The sequence below is a fragment of the Pipistrellus kuhlii genome, unplaced genomic scaffold (genome assembly GCF_014108245.1).
Source record: "Pipistrellus kuhlii isolate mPipKuh1 unplaced genomic scaffold, mPipKuh1.p scaffold_m20_p_3, whole genome shotgun sequence".
Taxonomy (NCBI): Eukaryota; Metazoa; Chordata; class Mammalia; order Chiroptera; family Vespertilionidae; genus Pipistrellus; species Pipistrellus kuhlii.
The window spans coordinates 8382605-8401064 of NW_023425529.1; the positions used below are offsets into that span (position 1 = coordinate 8382605).

The following is an 18460-nucleotide window of genomic DNA, read 5'->3' on the forward strand; positions in this document are numbered from 1 at the left end:
TCCGGACACATTTCCCCTGCTCCCGCCACTTATGTCGGGCCTCAGGGGTGACCCGGCGAGAAGTGGAAACTCAGCCTACCGTCTGGGCACAAGCAATGCAAACAGCAGAGTTTCAAATCCCACCCGAGTGCCTTTGAGCTACTTCTCATTCTGCACGTTAGACATTCACCGAGTAAGCTTACCTCCCGTCAAATGATTACAATAGCAACTATTTCAAAGTGGCCCAGGGTTCATCCTGAGAAAGTGAATTTAAAAAGTCTGGCCTTCCAGTGAAACCAGCGTGTCATTAAACTGAGCTAAGTTCCATCATCTGTAACACAGCAGACCCTATAGCCCTCTCGTCCCAAGAATTTAAAAAAAAAAAAAAAAAAAAAAAAAAAAGGCCTCAAACTTCAGAGCTTCCAGGGGGGGCCTCCAGGCCATGCCAACCACGTGATGCCCTGAGCCCACTCTCACCCTGCCCAGGCCTGTCCTCCCCTTCTCCCGTTTCCCCCTGGCAAATCCCCGTCCTCCCCCAGGGCCAGGGCAACCTTGCCTCTCCCAGGATGTCCTCCTGGGCACCCCACTCTCCTTCAATCACCCCTTCAACCTCCCCCAGCAATCTGTCTCTCTGCGTAGCCCCCGTCACATCTGGCCCGGAAGATGGTTTGTCACAGGTGCTTCTGTCCGCCCGGCAGAATGGATGTTCCCTGGGCGGGTCTCCACACGCCAGCATCTGTGTGAGAACCATGTTAAGCCGTTTCCTGAAGCCCTCGAGTTTCACTGCCTTGAGGTTGGCGACTGATTAACCAGGAGGCTTTGAAGATATCTACATCAGGGGCCTGAAATACCTTAGCCAGTCCCGTAGGACTCAGCAGCTAATCTCTCTGATTGAACAGGAAGTCCTGGGAGAATCAACAGTCTCCTCAAAGGGTGTAGCTTAAAGCCGGGAAGGAAAACCTGCGCTTAAATAAAGGGATGGGGGGGTAGGGGGGGAAAGGCAAGCATAGAACTGCAATCCGATGCATGAAAGGATCTCTGGTACTTCAGAGCTGCAGAAACCAATATGGCACAGGTGACCACTGAGCACCGAGGTGTGTTATAAATATACAAGTCTGCACTATACACACATAATTTCCAAATGTTCTCTCAGCTATATGTGCAACTATGTTTCCTAGTAGCCACAGTGAAGAAAAAAAAAAACGAAAGAAACAGGTGAAATTAATGTCTAAAATGTTTCCATTTTCATAGGCTAGGGGTGTCGAACTCAATCAGAGAAGGGGCCAAAATCTAAAATCCAGCCTAAATCGCGGGCCGAATGGTTTACTGAACAGTCATAAACTGTCATTGTGATGGAAACGCAGCGGAGTGCAGTGATGACAGCGCGGTGCGGGCCACATTGCAAGGCCTGGCGGGACGGATTTGGCCCGCGGGCCTTGTGTTTGACACATGTGTCATAGGCAATTAGCATTAAAAAAAAAAAAACTATTGCGATTTTTTTTTTGTACTAAGTCCTCTGAATCCTAAATGGGAGGTCAAACATCCCTCAAGGGGTCCCAGATTGGAGAGGGTGCTGACTGGGCTGAGGGACATCCCCCCCACCCCCATGCACAAATTTCATGCACCAGGCCTCTAGTACTGTAATAACTATGCATGGTGTCAAATGGGTACTAGTGGGCTGCTCACTTCATAAGGTATATAAATGGCTAATCACTATGTTATATACATGAAACTAATATAATATTGTATGACAAATGTAATTGGGGGGGGGGGTAAATGTTGTTTACTTTTTAAATAATAAAAAGTACAGTGAAATTTTCCAAGCAATCTACAGTGAAAAAAAGCATAATATACTAATTAGATCAGACAGCCAGACAACCTTCTGCACACAGCTGCGGCTGCAAGGACCAAGCCCCCTGCACGGCTTTCGATAAATAAAATTTATCGCTAGTAACTATTTAAAAAAATAAGAAAACCTGATGTCTAAGACAATTAATATTAAGAGGTGGAGTCTTTGGGTCATGAGGGTGGGGCCCTCAGGAATGGGATTAGTGACCTTATACAAGAGCCTCCAGAGATACAACAAAACTCAGTGTCCCAGAAGAGAGCGCTCACCAACGGTGCCCGTACTCTGATCTCAGACTTCCAGCCTCCGGAACTGTGAGGGGAAAACTCCTGTGGTGCATGAGACACCTAGCCTGTGGTTTTGCTGCAGCAACCCCCAAAAAAACTACTACTATGCACCAGGCTCTACTCCCGATGTTGGGATACTATGGCAAACAAGCCATGGCCTGTCCTTACTGAGCCAGCACGCCAAAGTGTGTAATCACGGAAGTGTGCACACACCAAGCACCATGGGACTCTGAGGAGGACATCCATCCCCTCCGTCTGTCCGAGAGGGGGCGAAGGTTTCCCACAGATGTAACATTTGATCTTAAGACACATCCAAGTTGAAGAGAAAAACGAGTGTCATCTGAACACAGGTGATCGCCCTCTGGGGATGAGCTCGCCCAGGGATAGAGTGTAGGGTAAGCAGAGAAGGGGCTATCACTGAATGTCCCACATGGAGTCTGCGGCGAGGTTAAGGCTCTTGTAAAATAACTGCCTCTTGACCTAATTAGCTGAAACCAAGAACACGCACACGGGTAATACCGGCGAGGTATAGAGAGTAGCCCTAGTGTCCGTCAGACCTGAGCCAGGATCCTGTTCCGGCTTTCCAGTTCTGGGACCTTAGGCAAGCTCCTTAACCTCTCTAGCCTCAGTCTCCTCATCTGTGCAATGGGACTGGGAAAGGCTCACCTGACAAGGTTGTGGTGAAGACTCAACGTTACGATCCAAGGATAGCAATTCCCAGGGAAGTGAGCGCGGTCAGTGTTATTTTTAGTGCCGCATCACGAACATAGTGTACCTCAACGAGGCTCCCTATTGATATTCTGCACTGGATGATTCTCACTGAGGGCAGGGGGGGCTGTCCTGGGCATGGTGGGATGGTGGGATGGTGAGCAGTCTCCGGGGCCTCTACCCAGTTGATGCCAATGGGACTCCCCTCCCCAAGTGTGACAACCACACTGTCTCCAAATCTTCTCTCCCTGCAGGTAGGGAGAGAAGGGAGCCAAACTGTTCCCAATGGAGAGCCGCTGCTATAAACCGATAATGAGCTGAGGCAGAAAGTTCACTGGAGGGTCGAGTGCCCAAAAAGAAAGAGACTTTTTCAATGTGTAAAAAAAAACCCTAAGCACTGACTGCCGGAACCAGTTTGGCTCAGTGGATAGAGCGTCGGCCTGCGGACTGGAAGGTCCCGGGTTCGACTCCAGTCAAAGGCATGTACCTTGGTTGCGGGCACATCCCCGGTGGGGGCTGTGCAGGAGGCAGCTGGTCGATGTTTCTCTCTCATCGATGTTTCTAGTTCTCTATCCCTCTCCCTTCCTCTCTGTAAAAAATCAATAAAATATATATATTTTTAAAAACCCTAAGCAGTGACAGACACCTCACCCTCGGTGAAGTGCCAAGTTCAGCAGGGACTGGCTCTGAGGGGCGAGGAGCAGAGCAGGGAAGGGCATCGACTATGCCCACAGCCTCAGGCTGAAGAATCCTGGCCTCCCCCACATCAGCATCGCCGCCTTTTAACTCGGGTTCAGTCCCTGCTCCGGTGACAGTGGGCAGAAACGGGCCTCCGCCCTCCCCCAGAGCAGCGACTGCGAACAGGTGTGTGTGCCTCAAGACTGTTTAAAACATGCAAAACCTGACTATTTAGGCAGGGCCGCTGACCTCTCTTCCTTTATGTTGTCAAATAAAAAAAAAGGACAGCAGCCAACACAATAGCCGTCCAGTGTGAATGAATCTAAATTATACCTTTTTTTCCTTTGTCTGATCGGCAAAAAAAAAAAAAATAAATAAAAAATTACAACACATTTTTTTGGTGTGCCGCAGAATTTTAGTCATTAGTTTATGTGTGCCATGAGATAAAAAAGGTTGGGTATCCCTGCACCAGAGGAAGTGGCTCAGTGGCTAGGGCATCAGCCTGCAGAAGGAAGGGTCCCCAGTTCAATTCCGGCCAAGGGTACGTGCCTCAGTTGCAGGCTGGATCTCCAGTAGAAGGTCATGCAGGAGGCAACTGATGGATGATTCTCTCTCATCATTGATGTTTCTATCAATCTCTCTCTCTCTCCCTTCCTCTCTAAAATCACTAAAAATATACACTGAGTCGCCAGCTTATTATGATCTCTGAACGCATAATAATCTGGCCACTCAGTGTGTATCCTATATAATAAAAGACTAATATGCAAATTGTCCCCTCGACCAGGAGTTCAACCAGCAGGCAGGCCGGCCAACCGCCCATGTCCCTTCCCTCTGGTCAGGCCCCCACCCAAGCACAAATTCATGCATGTATACACACACACACACACACACACACACACACACACACTGAGTGTATATATTTTTTTTAAAGAGTGGGTGTGACTGGCCCCCGGGCAAGAGGACAGAGTCCCCTCCGCATACAACAGGCTCGAATATGCTGTCCTGTGCCATGAGCCACCCTAAGCCTGGCACCACTGCTCTGGAAGGGCGGCTGCTACCCAGTTCTTTTCCCCAAACGGACTTTTCCTCCTCCTCGGAGCTCAGCTTCAGAAATGGGCGCCCCGTGTTGTTTTATTTTTCAAGCGTCACTTTTTCAAGCTACTGGGAACCTGAGGGGTAACGACGTGTCTAATTGGGGCCGGGGGAGCGATGGCCTTTGCATTCGGCATGAAACCACAAGGCTGACTTTTCACCAAGTAAACTCTGCTTTCGCAAAGCGCCGCATGAGGCACAGCGCGGCCCGGGCCTAGGCCAGGAGGCGCGCCAGCTCCGCAGAGGGTGGTTCGCTCGGAGAGAAGACTCACAGGAGTCCAGAGACGACCCGCAGTAACCCTCTCCCTGTGGGGCACAGAGGAGAAGCCCTGGCCGGGTTTCCAACAGGATAAAATACAGCAGCACTTTGTCAACAGGAAGATGAAAACCTGAGGAGGCTCCACGGTGCATTTGTTGTAAGAAGTTCGTGTGCTGCGTCTGCCCCTCTTTTCCATGCCCTTTCACACCCGTCTTCTCGTTTTCCTCACTCAATCCTCACCATGTGACACCCGCCACCTGGCAAGCGAAGGGACCGAATCTCTGAGTCTGTGCCTTTCACTCGGTCGATCAATTATTAAGACCCTACAAGGTGCCAGGCTCTTGCCCAAGCCCTGGGGTGCAGACAGGCCCCGTGCCAGATGCGGCCGGAGGTTATTTCTCCAGGAGGAGCACGTTGGCACGTGGGCGATGATTCCTGGATGGGCAGAAAGACCCCACTCTTTGAGGATGTCTAGCATCCGGGGCCCACCCCACTGAGCTGATGCCTTCAATTCCTGAGATGGTCAAGAGCACCCACACACATTTCCAAACGTGGGGGTGGGGTCCCCCAATGGACAGCCCCCACCAGACATTTAAGAACAGGCCTTAAGTCAGACCCATGGTTTAATCCCAGTCGCATCAATTCCTCTCCCGTGGGACTTCAGACACGTGACATTTTTCTTTTCTTTTCTTTTTTAATATATCTTAATGTTTTTTTACAGAGAGGAAGGGAGAGGGATAGAGAGTTAGAAACATGGATGAGAGGGAAACATCGATCAGCTGCCTCTTGCACACCCCCTACTGGGAATGTGCCCAAAACCAAGGTACATGCCCTTGACCGGAATCGAACCTGGGACCCTTCGGTCCACAGGCCGACGCTCTATCCACTGAGCCAAACCGGTTCGGGCCAGGTGACGTTTTCTGTGCCTCCATTTCTCCCCTATAAAACGGTGATAAAAACAGTGTGTGCTTTTAAGACGCCTGTGAGGACTAACATACACTAAACACCTGACTCGGGTCGAACTTCGGGAAGTAAAACCTGTGTTATTTCACCAGCTCATCCCCTACACGGCCTCATCTCCTTGATCAGGGGTCCTCAAACTTTTTAAAGTGGGGGCCAGATCACGGTCCCTCAGAGAGCTGGAGGGCTGGACTATATGAACTACTAATTCCTACTGTAACACCTCGGCTGCACTCACTGCCCAAAAAACCTGGCAGGCCGGATCAGACTCCTCTGCGGGCCACATGTGGCCCGCGGGCCATAGTTTGAAGATGCCTGTGACCTGGATCTTTACAGCCATGGCCACCGGGAGCCTCCCTCACCACTCTTTGAAATCGCCGCCCTCGCTGCTTGCCTTGCACAGCCTCCTCCTTGCTTTTCTTTTCCCCCCTGAAGCATGTGTCACCATGAAGCATACTCTGTATTTTAAACATGCATTTGGTTATCATGTCCCACCCCCCAGTTGCATGTACCACAAGGACACAGATTTTGGTCTCTGTTGGTCCTCACTGTGTCTCTATAATAGTACCTACAGCACAGCCTACCTCATAGGAAACCTTCAACAGAAATATCTTGAGTGATGTTGAGTGGATAAGGGGGGAAGGAGGGGCAGAAAGTGGGTCTCCGGACTGCAATTCTGGCTGTTCTCACTATGGCGAGTGGCCAGGTACCCGATGATATTAAAGGTAAGATGCGTGCACCAGGAAGAAGGCAGAGTGTTACATTACAGCCCGGCCTCGGAGGGGCCTTTGTGCTGTCCTTCGTTGGGGTTCTTTGAAGTTCACAGCATCTAACCCACCCACCTCTCTCCCTTGCGTGGCCTCTGTGGTGTGTGTTTTTCTTTCCCAGGGCTTTTAAGATAATCCCTCAAGCCAGCGATTGATAAGGACTTAAACACAGATATTTCTGGGTTTCCTTATCTCTATCCACGGGCACCTGAGTTACAATAGAACTGAACTCCTCATGCTATTTATCTAAAGCCAAGCTGGACTCCCCAGGGCTGGGACCAGCCCCGGTTAATACCGGACTTCTGCTCCAAGTCGACTGTGACAGGTCTGACAATCACCAATTCCACTCATGACAAGTCTGGATCTGGGGGTCCGAGTGGACATGTTCCCTGCCACCAAGTCGCCTAGGAAGAAGACACCAGGCCTTCCATTGTACTTATGGGGGCGGGGGAGGGGGGGGAGAACAAATTCAGGTTAAAAACAGGAAGTGAGCCCAGCCGGTGTGGCTCAGTGGTTGAGTGTTGACCTATGCTCACGGTCAGGACAGATGCCTGGGTGCAGGCTCAGTTCCCAGTGGGGTTGTGCAGGAGGCAGCTGATCAATGATTCTCTCTCATCAATGATGTTTCTATCTCCCTCTCCCTTTCTCTCTGAAATCAATAAACATATATTTTTTAAAGAGGAATTAATGTTGCTCTAGCTGGTTTGGCTCAACGGGTAGAGTGTCGACCTGTGGACTGAAGGGTCCCAGGTTCGATTCTGGTCAAGGGCACAGGCCTGGGTTGCAGGCTCAATCCCCATTTGGGGGCATGCAGGAGGCAGCCGATCAATGATTCTCTCTCTCATTGATGTTTCTATCTCCCCCTCTCCCTTCCTCTCTGAAATCAATGAAACTATGTTTTAAAAAGGAATTAATGTTACATACAAATTGGCACAAACACCCCCACCTAACCCACCATATCAAGTTATGAGCCATCTATGAATCCTGTGAAAAGGGAGCTGGAAGGCCACACTCAAAGGGACTCGCCTCAATAATCCCAGGGCTCTGAGCACATTTCAATGGATCCCCATTTACAACTGAATCACAAATGGGCTTACCGGCAGCATTATCTACTTCCACCTGACTTAATCCTCACAAAATGGAATGGGGATTTAAGGAGATCCCAGCCAGGAAACCAGGGTGGGGAGATAATACACACACACACACACACACACACACACACACACACAAATGACGTTCCTCTTGCCCCAAAGCACCATGTGCCATGTGGCAAGGTAAGAAGGATAATAGTGACAGCGCTGACATGGGGTCAGCCAACGGAACTATCCAGACAAGAAAAAAACGTGTGGATTGACAACCACTTACTGCTAGAAAGTTAGAAACAGCCTCATCCCAGACACTTAGTTCCTGGTAGCAAATAGGCAGAAATCGTCTAGAAACAAAGCATGCTGGGGATGACGGCTCCAGTGTGTTTCACCAGCAGGGTGTGGTGAGAACTACGGATGTTTCATCACCCATTCCACCCCCTCCTGCACGGTAAGGCCTTCCCCCACCGCAGAGGCTGGTCGTGTAAAAGCCGTATTCCCCAGGCTGCCTGGAAGCCAGGTTTTGGGATGTGGATATGGTTCCCCCATACGGAAGCACTCGCTCACGATCCGGGAAGCATGAGCGAGAGGCCAGCTCCCTGCCTCCTGGGCTGTGTGCTGCTGGCAGGGGTGGTGATGGGGGCGTGAGGGTTTGGGGCTGCAGCCTAACAGGGTCAGTTCTCCCGTTTCCTGGGTATCGACAGGCAGCTGCTGCGGGTGAATGTCCCAATTCTGAAATAAAGGATTTCTGATGTGTCATCGATTTGTTCCAGGGGACATTCTTGGAGGTAGCAGAACCCCTGGAGGGCCAGTTTTGAGCAGCCATACCAGAACATCTACTACGCTTCACTGCGGCTCATTCCTGAAGGCCCAGTGAGATCCCAGCGCCTGCAGACCCCCCCACCAATTCTACACGCACCAGAGTCTCTGCATGAAATACTCTCCCGCTTTACATGCCTAGATCGCTTCCTATTCCTGCCCTGAGTCCTGGCTGACTCCAAGCGGGCCAGGAGCAAAGAGGTCTGGGGACGAGTGTGATCAACCACGCAAGCAGCAGTTTGGATAGGAGAGGCCAGCCTGGCTCAGTGCATACTGGTGAGGTGGCGACAGGAGTGAAGAGGTGCCTCCCAGGACCACTTACAGTCAAGGATGGACCACGTACACGACTGCGGTCCCATCTATAATGTTAAAGGTGTAATATGCTAATTAGACTGGCTATCCTTCCAGACGACCTTCCGGACGAAGCCAGGGTTTGGAGGGAAGTGGGTGCCAGGAGCTGGCACGAAATTCGTGCATCGGGCCTCTAGTAAGATTATAATGGGACTGAAAAGTTCCTACGGCCCAGTGACATGACAGTATTGTAACACCGTAGCACAATGCCTTACACCCCTGTCTGTATATAAAAGCATAGCATGTGCAATGATGTACGATATATAATACTTAATATTAAACCACTATGTTATTGGTTTATATATTCATTGTACTATACTTCTAATTATTATTATTATTATTTTTCTAGAGGGTGCTCTTTCTATTATAACACAAAAAAGTTTTGCTCTAAAACAGCATGCCGTGCTACACCAGCAGCAGCTTCATCTATCTCCTTTATGATGCGTCTCTGGACTGCAATCAGGTCCTTGCTTTCTTTAATCTTGTGCTGCTTGACAAGTTCAGTGTGGCCTGAAATGTGTCCCTTTGAAGTCTGCAGTAGTGCACAGGAATGCCTCAGGCCCGTGGTCGGCACCTACCCCACCATATCACGTCACAAGCCATCGATGAATCCTGTGAAAAGGGAGCTGGAAGGCCACACTTAAAAGGACTCCAGGGGTACGTATCTGTGTATCCAAACGCATGCGGCTCTTTGGCCACTTGAGTGTTTAACGCCACTTCTTCAAAACAGACTCGCCCAGGCCGAAAACCGACTTCTGCGTGTGGGCCACAAAGTTTCAATCGCTCTGTATGTGCACGCCCGCACATGGTATTTTGTGGAAGAGCCACACTCTGGGGGCCAAAGAGCCGCGTGTGGCTCTCGAGCCGCGGTCTAGCGACCGCTGCGCTTAAGCCCTCTGCATTCACTCACCAGTCACTCACCGATTCCCCTCCCAAGGCCAGTCCCACAAGCTCCATCTGCGGCAGGTGCCCTGTATGGGTGAACCACCTTTCTCTTGGATAACCGTATTTTCACGGCACCTGTCCTCTGTGAGCATGTGTTTGGATACACACATACGTGCCATTATGTTGCAGTGGCCCACAGGATGCAGTATCAGAACAGGCTGTGCACTGTATAGTATACAGGCTTGCAGGCTGGGAGCAATAGGCTAGACTACCGTACACATACAGCGCAGTGTCGAGTGTGCTCTCCCTCCTCGGTCTGCGTACGTGCCTCTGTGAGGTTCACACAGGATGAAACCGACACACTTCTCAGAACACACTCAGAGCACATCCGTCCTTCGGGGCTCGGCAGCGCAGGCCTGCATGCGCTCTCTAAATGCCTCTGAAACCCCCTGGGCCCAGCTCGGAGGCAGAGCCTCCCCCTGCTGACTCCGAAAGGACAAAGCACACGTAAGCAAACGACCACAACACATTTCTAAAGTAAGGTGACCAGATGTCCCGCTTTCGGCGTGACAGTGCCCATTTTTAACAATTTGCCCCGCGTCCCTCGGCGTTTTAAAAAAAAAAGGCCCGACTTAACGCCGTGGGACGCGGGGTAAATTGTTAAAAATCGCGACTGTCACAAATTGTTGAAAATCGGGAGTGTCCCGCCAAAAGCGGGACGCCTGGTCACCTTATCCTAAGGCCAGGAGAGTTCAGCGGAAGAGGCGGGGAAAGGACCTAACATCCACCCTGTGACCCTTTCCCCAAGAAATGGCCCCCTCTACCTCCATTTGGACTTCCAGGCCCGAGTTAAAGAGCGTCCCCTCCCTTCCCAGTCTCTCCCCAACCCCATCAGCTCCTCGGAGAGACAGAGAGAGAGAGACCCGCCACCTGCAGGCCCTGAGGCTCTGGAAACAGGTGCAATTCCCTGGTCAGGCTGAGCAGGACATCCTTCACAGCGGCCTGGCCTGGCCTGGCCTGCAGAGGGCAACGGTGGGCAAAGCAGAGAGGAAGCAGGGGCCACAGCCTACCCCACAGGGTCCTTCCTGGGCCGGAGCCTGCGGTCCTGTGGGAGGGCCTTCCCCGACCTCCCCACAATTATGGGGAGGGTTCAGGGCCACACAGGTGCCGCTCTGCATTCCCCTGAAGGAGAAACACCTGCCGCCGGGGGACAGCCGTGCTGAGACGCCACAGGGACCCACGGCCAGGCCTCAGGAGCACGAGGAAACGAGCGTCTCACAGGGACTCTCGGGGTTCGGAAGTGGGGGACCCCCACGCTACGACCCAGGTCTCCCCCTCCCAAGTCACCGGTGCCTCCCATCTCTGCCTTTTCACTGAGTGCCTCTGTGTGTCAGGGTGACCTTCGATGTTTTTAGTGATGAGAGCCTTTTCCCAGCTCCGGCTCCGTGGAGCATTCTCTCAAGTCCCTTTTCCTGGTTCGCACAGGACCGCTTCACAACGGGAGCAGAGGGCTGGTCTAACTTCATCAAGTGCACTCAGCTCAAAGGTGCAAGCAGCTGTGCTGGCTGGTTTGGCTCAGTGGGTAGAGCGATGGCCTTCGGATTGAAGGGTCCCGGTTTCAATTCCGGTCAAGGGCACATGCCTGGGTTTCGGGCTGAATCCCCAGAGCGGGGGTGTGTGTGTGTGTGTGTGTGTGTGTGTGTGTGTGCAGGAAGCAGTTGATCAATGATACTCTCTCATCATTGATGTTTCGATCTCTCCCTTCCTCTTTGAAATCAATAAAAACATGTACTTGTTAAAAAATAAAAAATAAGCCGAGACCGGTTTGGCTCAATGGATAGGGCGTTGGCTTGGAGACTGAAAGGTCCCGGGTTTGATTCCGGTCAAGGGCATGTACCTTGGTTGCGGGCATATCCCCAGTGGGGGGGTGTGCAAGAGGCAGCTGATCGATGACTCTCTCTCATTGATGTTTCTAACTCTCTATCTCTCTCCCTTCCTCTCTGTACAAAATCAATAAAATATATTTTTTTAAAATAAAATAAAATAAATAAAAATAATAAAAAATAAAAAGTGCAAGCAGCTTCCACCCCTGTCCCATGCCCCTCCTGCCAGTGTCCCTGCTGTAACCCCGCCATAGCCTCACATCCCAAACTCAGTCAAGGCCAAGGCCAAGGCCCACACAGTCTTTTTTCAGCTCATAACCTGAGGCTGCTCCCTCCCTCAGGGCTGCCGGCCATGCATGCTCCCACCTCAGGGACCAGCCGGGGCTGCTCTCTGCCCGGGGCCTTGTTCCTGGGACAGACACCTGGCCCCTTCTCCGCCTCCTCCGGGTCTCCAGTGTCATCCGCTCAGTGGCATTCCCAAATCACCTCTACGGCACTGCAATCCCTGCCTCTCACCCCCCTCGCCCACCTTCTCCGCTTCGTTTCTCTCTCTTCACACGTCTGGCAGGCCACACGTTTTTATTTCTGCATTTGCTTCCAGTCTGGCTACCCCGCTCGAATGCGCGCTCCTTGAGGACAGAAATGGAAGTGTGTGTTGTATCCCCAGCGCCTAGATCAGTATCTGGCACCAAGCGGGAGAGAGAGACAGAGAGACGGGGAGAACAACTCTGCTCTCCAGTTCTGATGAGTCCTATTGGATCTAAGATGCGTCACATTGCAAATCCCAGGAACCTTTTGATGGACCGACCAGACTATCCAATCATCTCCTCGGAAGACCTGCCTCTTGCATCCCCCGTGATAAAGACGAGGTCTCAACCATTCAATGGAGGAAGAACTGCACAGAGAAAATGAGTCAGCGTCACGGCTTCCCATCTATCCTCAGAATCGGAGCTTCCGAGCGGCCTGCCGGCTACGACTTTCTAAGGAGCCCTTTCCCCTGACCCTCCCCAGAGTGAGAGGTCTTCGGCTGGATTTAGGAAAGGAAAGGGTGGTGCCTCTGGCTTCCTGTTTCTGCAAGGCCGTGCTCACAGAACTGGTACTAAACCAAACGATGAAACGACGTTTCAGCCAGATAAACATCAACAGAAGCCACCTCCGCTGAGGATGGCTCCCCTGGCCCCGTGCTCCCGAGACACCCCCCAACCGCCCTTTCCCGGGGGCCTGATCACCACTGCTATCTCGGAGGCTATGGAGGAGGACTCCCCAGCAATGGCTAGAGCTGGCTCGGGGGAAACTGCCTTATCTGACTGCAGCTGTGAACACGCCCCATTGGGGCGCAAACACTGAAACTGCCAAGGGGCCACCGCACAGTGGAAACGGCTCATCCTGTCAGTTATTGAACGCTGTTTCGGGGTTCACAACGGTCTCCTGGTTAGACCTTTTCAAAGGAAGCTGCAGGTGGAGAACATGAGCCCCTGCAACTCCAAGACTCGTTTTGTGAATAAGGTCCTTTAAATTAGCAAAAGAGAAAGAATATTAGACTGATATCTTGCAAAGGAGGTGGGAGAGGGTAGTGCTAAGTGCAAGTCTATAGGTGGTTACATTTTTTGGTCTTTAATAGCCATCCTAGCGGTGTATTTGTATCCAACAAGGTACAAAATGCATGATGTGATTGCAACTATTTTTTAAATATTATATACTTTTTTTCCCCCATAATACATAGAAAAAAGTACCCGTTGCCCACGGGTGCTGGACTAAGGAAGGGCTGTTTCTCTTCCGCAGTTCCTAAGTTTTCTAAAAGGGGCACGCATTGTTTATAAGTGGGTGAAAGTTGCAGCGCCAAAGTGTTTGAAATCTCATCGGCGAAACTCCAAAGGGGTAACTCAAGAAGTCTGTAAGGGAAGAGTGTGGCCTTTCAGTGCACTCACCCTCAGCCGCCCCAGGCCGCAGTGAAAGGAAGCATGTGGCCAGAGGGAGGGAGGGCTGCAGTGAGAGGAAGGGATCAAGGCGAAGGGCTTTCTCCTCTGCAGGCGGCCACGCACAGGTGGGGACCTGGGGAGGAGCCCAAGAGGAAGGTGCGAGGAGCGGGGCGCTGGGCACGCAGGCAGCCCGGGGGGGCCCTCGGCTCTGCCTGGCACCACGCAGCTCCCATAGAGACCAGACAGGCAGGGATGCGTCCACACCGGGTAGAGCCAGATGGACGGACGGACCAGGCCTTCTTGGCAAGGGCTTGGCACGCATCCCTGAACACCAGAGAAGCCAGTCTTCTAGTGTTTAGTCACTTCATGCATTCATCCAGCTCATGTTTTACTGAGAACCTACTATGTGTTGGCATCAGGATTGGAACGTGGTCTAAAACCTGGTCCCTGCCTGAAAAGATATTCATAACACACACACCGTTGACTCAGAGCGTCAGATCTAGAGAAAACTACTCTGCTGACTGACAAGGACCCCTTCTGCTGGCCCTTCCTTTGCCAAGTTAAAGCTCAGACGCTCAAGTGCACAAATTACTCAAGTTTATGAGAGACAATGGAACCCAGATCAAATTCAGAGTAAGAGACACCCCCACCCCCACCACCGAGAGGTCTCCTTTCACTCTCTCTCTCCCAACTCATACGCCCCAGGTATTCTCCAGCCACCCATGAATCCATGTCACTTAGAATACCATTTTTCTATCTCAGATGCAGGTCCTCGGAACTCCTGCCAGAGGGCTCCAAATTTTTAGCAACACAATCTGTGCCCCGCTGTGCCTCCTGCCTCTTGCAGGGCGATGTGGGAAGACTAAAGCGGAAAAGATCGCTTATCATTGCCCTACATCCTTCAAGGAAGCAAAGATCAGCTGCCTTTCCAAGAAAATCAAAGCGGTAGGTCAAAGAGTTAGCATCCGCTGTCATCCACAGATCAGTTGTTGGTTTTTTTTTTTAATGGAGAAGCAAGAAAATGTTTCATATGGATTTCAAAGCATATGTGTATGTCCCGTAGAACAATCAATCATGGACACGGAGTTTTTGCAGAACCCAATTGTAATCCAAAATAAGGAAGACGTTTTAGCCGAGCTAGCCACAGCTCTTTTCTACATTCCATAGGATGTACTGCACATGGCGTTTGCTATGGGCTGGGGAGGAAAACACCAGGACAGCACACTCCTACAGAGGAGACCAACAAGCCAGTGCCGTTTCTTAGGAGGAAATGGAGCCGGGAAGGGAAGCAAAGGCTGAGAGCAGAAGGTCAAGGACAGAGGACCAGGAGAGCCTTCGAGAGCATCCTCCCGCTGGTCCCAGAGGCCCAGGCGGACAAGGGCTGATGCCACTTTCCAGCCGGCTTCCGGTTCTCCACCAGAGCTGGAAATGTCAGCCAAGTGCCCGTTACAAGCTGGAAGTTTCTTCCTGGCATTTCTGCTAGAAAGTTAACTTCCTAATTCTCACGCAGGAAAAGAAAAAAGCCGCTGAAACCGGTTTGGCTCAGTGGATAGGGCGTCAGTCTGCGGACTGAACGGTCCCGGGTTCGATTCCGGTCAGGGGCATGTACCTTGGTTGCGGGCACATCCCCAGTGGGGGACGTACAAGAGGCAGCTGATCGATGACTCTCTCTCATCGATGTTTCTAACTATCTCTCTCCCTTCCTCTCTGTAGAAAATATTTTTTTATATATTTAAATTAAAAATATATTTTTTAAAAAAAAAAGAAAAAAGCCCAGGCAGCATGGAAACCATGGGTGATAGTGGTAGTAGTATTATTCCTATGTCCCTGAACAGCTAACAGGTACAGAGAAGTTAAAGGGACTCGAGGCTGGCATTTCCCCCTGTCCCGGGCATCTCTGCAAAGAATTACCTGGCACATCAGTCCAGGCAAAACTTTAAGTGGCCTAACCACACCTCCAGGGACTGGAGCAAAGCACTCGGTCCTTTGTTTAAATTGTTCGAGCCTCCGTGTACGTACACACCGCCCAGTTCTCCTCCAGCCCTCGGGGTGGAGCCCGGCCTGGCCTGGCCTCCAGGATGCCACTGTCTGTCTGGTCCTGCCCCTGCCAACCACCCCACCGCGGGACTGCGGGCGGTGCAAAAGCGAGGTCCATTTTTAAATTCCCTTAGAAGTTTCACAACCACTGGCTTGGGTGAGGCGACAAACCCTGCTGCTGTCCGTCCTTTGCCGACGGGAAACTAAAAATACCCCAAGGCAAACAAAAGCCATCTTTTTTCCCCCCCTGAGGCTGGCTCGCTCAGATGTCCTGAGGTTACAGGGGATGGTGTCAGACCGTGTCACTGACAGCCCTAACCACTGCTCCTCTCGCCCCGGAGAGGGGCTATGCTGTCCCCCACGCTGCCAAGGAACCTTGCAGTTGGCAGACTGCCTATAGGGTGGAAAGAGCAGCTTTATTCCCCCGCCATCCACCCAGACGCAGGCGAGGTGAATCCGGGGCTGCTGAAGGTGTGAGATACATGCAGAGTGGAGAAGACGCAGGCAAAAAGAAAAAAAAGAAAAACAGAAAAGAAAAGCAATCCCGTTTCCCTGGAAGGAAACGTGTTTCCAGCTCCCTCCTCCTTAAAATTAGAAAAGCAAATTTTCTGCTGCGACTATGCCGAGGAAGACAACTCACAGGCGTAAAACATGGGTTTCAGAGTCAGTGCTGGGAGTGGGGCACCCTTGGTGGGGCGGGGAGACCAGGTACCCCAGAAGCCTGCTCTGGAGAAGCTTCTTTCTACCTGTTGGGCTACAGGGGTGAGCTGAGGACCCCGGGCTGCCGCTCTCCAGGGTGTCTGACCCTCTCCCAGGTCCCAAACTTTCCCTCGCGCCCTTAGGAAGGGAAGGGGGGCCTCGGCTCTCTCCCTCCGGATTGCAAAGGCGAAAGCCCCTAAGCCCCCCGGGGTCTGCAGGGAGGAGGAAACTCATCCCCACGCGGCCCTGGGCCTCCAGGTGCTCGGAGCCCAGGAAGCGGGGACGCAACCTGATGGTCAGCCCAGGTCCCGGCAGAAGTTTCCTCCAAAACTGCCAAGCTGTGACCCAGAAGCGCCCGGTCCCCACGGGCGCAGGGTGGGGATTGGGGCGCGAGAGGCTGGGGCAGAGGGGCAGGGGGCAGGGGGCAGGGGGCAGGGGGGGCAGCAGACAAGGGGCACGGCAGCGGGAGCAGGCCCAACGGAACCAGCCGCAAGGTCACTGCGGATCCGGACCCCGGGGGCCAACAGCCAGCGCCAGGCCCCTTCCCCGGCCCGCCGGGCGGAGGGGCAGCAGCGCCGGGCACCCCTCCCCTCCCCACACCTGCTCGGCGGCGCCCAGCCCCGGACACGTGGACCCAGCCCCGGGCTCCGGGGCTCGCGGCAGGGACTCCCCACCTCGCCGGAGCCCGCACCCCCGCCCCCGGCACCGCCGCCCGCGGGAAGGGGCAGGAGCCCGGGCGGGCGCAGCGCGGCGACTCCCGGCGCCTCTTCCATCCTCCGAATGGGGAGGAAGTTTCGTTTTCTTCCAACCGACACCCCCGCTCCCCATTAGCTCCCCGCAGCCTCTACCTTCCCCAGCTACCTCGAAGACGGACAGACAGGAGACACAAAGAAAAAAAAAATATACAAAAAACTACCGCCCCTCCTGGTCCCATCCTCCAGCCCGGAGCCGGGAGGACGCCGAGGAGGGAACACCTTCATCCCATCCCGACGCGGTGACCCCGGCAGCAAGGGGTTCCCCCCCGCCCCCCCCCGCGAACCGGGCAGCAAGGGGGTCCCCCCCCCCCAGGTGGCCGAGGGAGAGAGGAGGTAAAGGCTGGGAGAGGAGGCAGAAGCCAGGCGGAGCGGCCCCGAGAGCGCGCGCGAGAGAGAAGAAAAAATATCCAACAAAACCACGCTAACGCGCCCCCTACCTGGGTGCAACATACTTTGGAAATAGAAGATGACCAGGATAAAGGATCCCAAGCAAGTGGCCAGCACCATCCGGCAGATTCTGTTCATCCTCATCACTTCCAGCAGCGCCGGCTTCATGGCTTTGTCCTGCCTGCCTGCGGGGGCCGGGGTCCGTCCGGGGGGCGCGCCCGGGGCGCGGGAGCGGGACCCACGCCGCGCGGAGCGGAGCCGGGGCGGCGCAGCGCGGGGCTGGGCTGGGCTGGGGAGAAGGCTGGAGAGGAGAGGCTCAGGGCTGGCTCTGCGGCGGCTCTCCGAGCCCCTAGCCCCGGGGCCGGGGTGCGGGAGGCGCCGGAGTTGCTCTGGGAAGTGCCAGCAAGATGCGTGGACCCGCCGGCTGCGCGCTCGGATCCTCCGGCTCCTCCGGCTCCTCCGGCTCCTCCGGCTCCTCCTCGTCTCCCCGCCGCCGCTACTGCTGCCTCCTCGCGGGCCGGGCGGCTCCGGTGCGAGCGGTGATGGTGGTGCTGGTGCTGCCGCTGCCTCTGGCGCTGCCTCTGCTGCCGCCGCGCTGGCCGCTGTGGCTGTCGGACCGGCCACCCTCCCTCCTCTCCAAAGCCTACTTCATTGCGCTCCAATGATCTATATATTCCGGGGCTGGGCTTTACCAAAGGCCACTCGCAGCCCCCGGCGAGGGGAGGCGGGCGCCCGCGGAGCGCCGGGCGGAGGGAGGGCCCAGGGCGGAGGGAGGGCCCGCGCGCAGGGGCGGAGCGCCGGTCCCCCCGCCCCGGCCCGGACTTGGTCGCGTCCAGCTGTTTGCCGGGGAGCGCGGAGCGCGCCGCTCCCGCAGGGTCCCAAAGGCCCCCCGTCCCCGGCCGGCCGGCCCGCTGCGCCGCGGTCTGTCTGGAGGTGGTGTCAGCGTTTCCATGACAAAACCCGGAGGAAAAAAATACGCATAAAAACCGCCTCAGTGCTGCCACCCACCCACTCGTGCCCGGCGTTCGGACGGAGAGGTGGCGGGAGCCCGTGGGGCGCCGGGA

General features: G+C 53.8%; 1 protein-coding gene across 2 annotated transcripts in view; it reads right to left on the reverse strand.

Annotated features, from left to right (window-relative positions):
* Positions 1 to 18176, reverse strand: part of CHST11 (carbohydrate sulfotransferase 11) — a 203667-nt gene extending 185491 nt beyond the window's left edge. Inside the window, exon 1 of one of the 2 annotated variants that reach the window (XM_036456946.2) lies at positions 17462 to 18176. In XM_036456946.2, the coding sequence (XP_036312839.1) occupies positions 17462 to 17564 (103 nt within the window). In that variant the 5' untranslated portion in view covers positions 17565 to 18176. Of the gene's footprint in view, positions 1 to 17446 lie in introns of both variants that reach the window. The other variant, XM_036456945.2, reaches the window with a different exon arrangement.
* Positions 18177 to 18460: the final 284 nt, after the last annotated feature.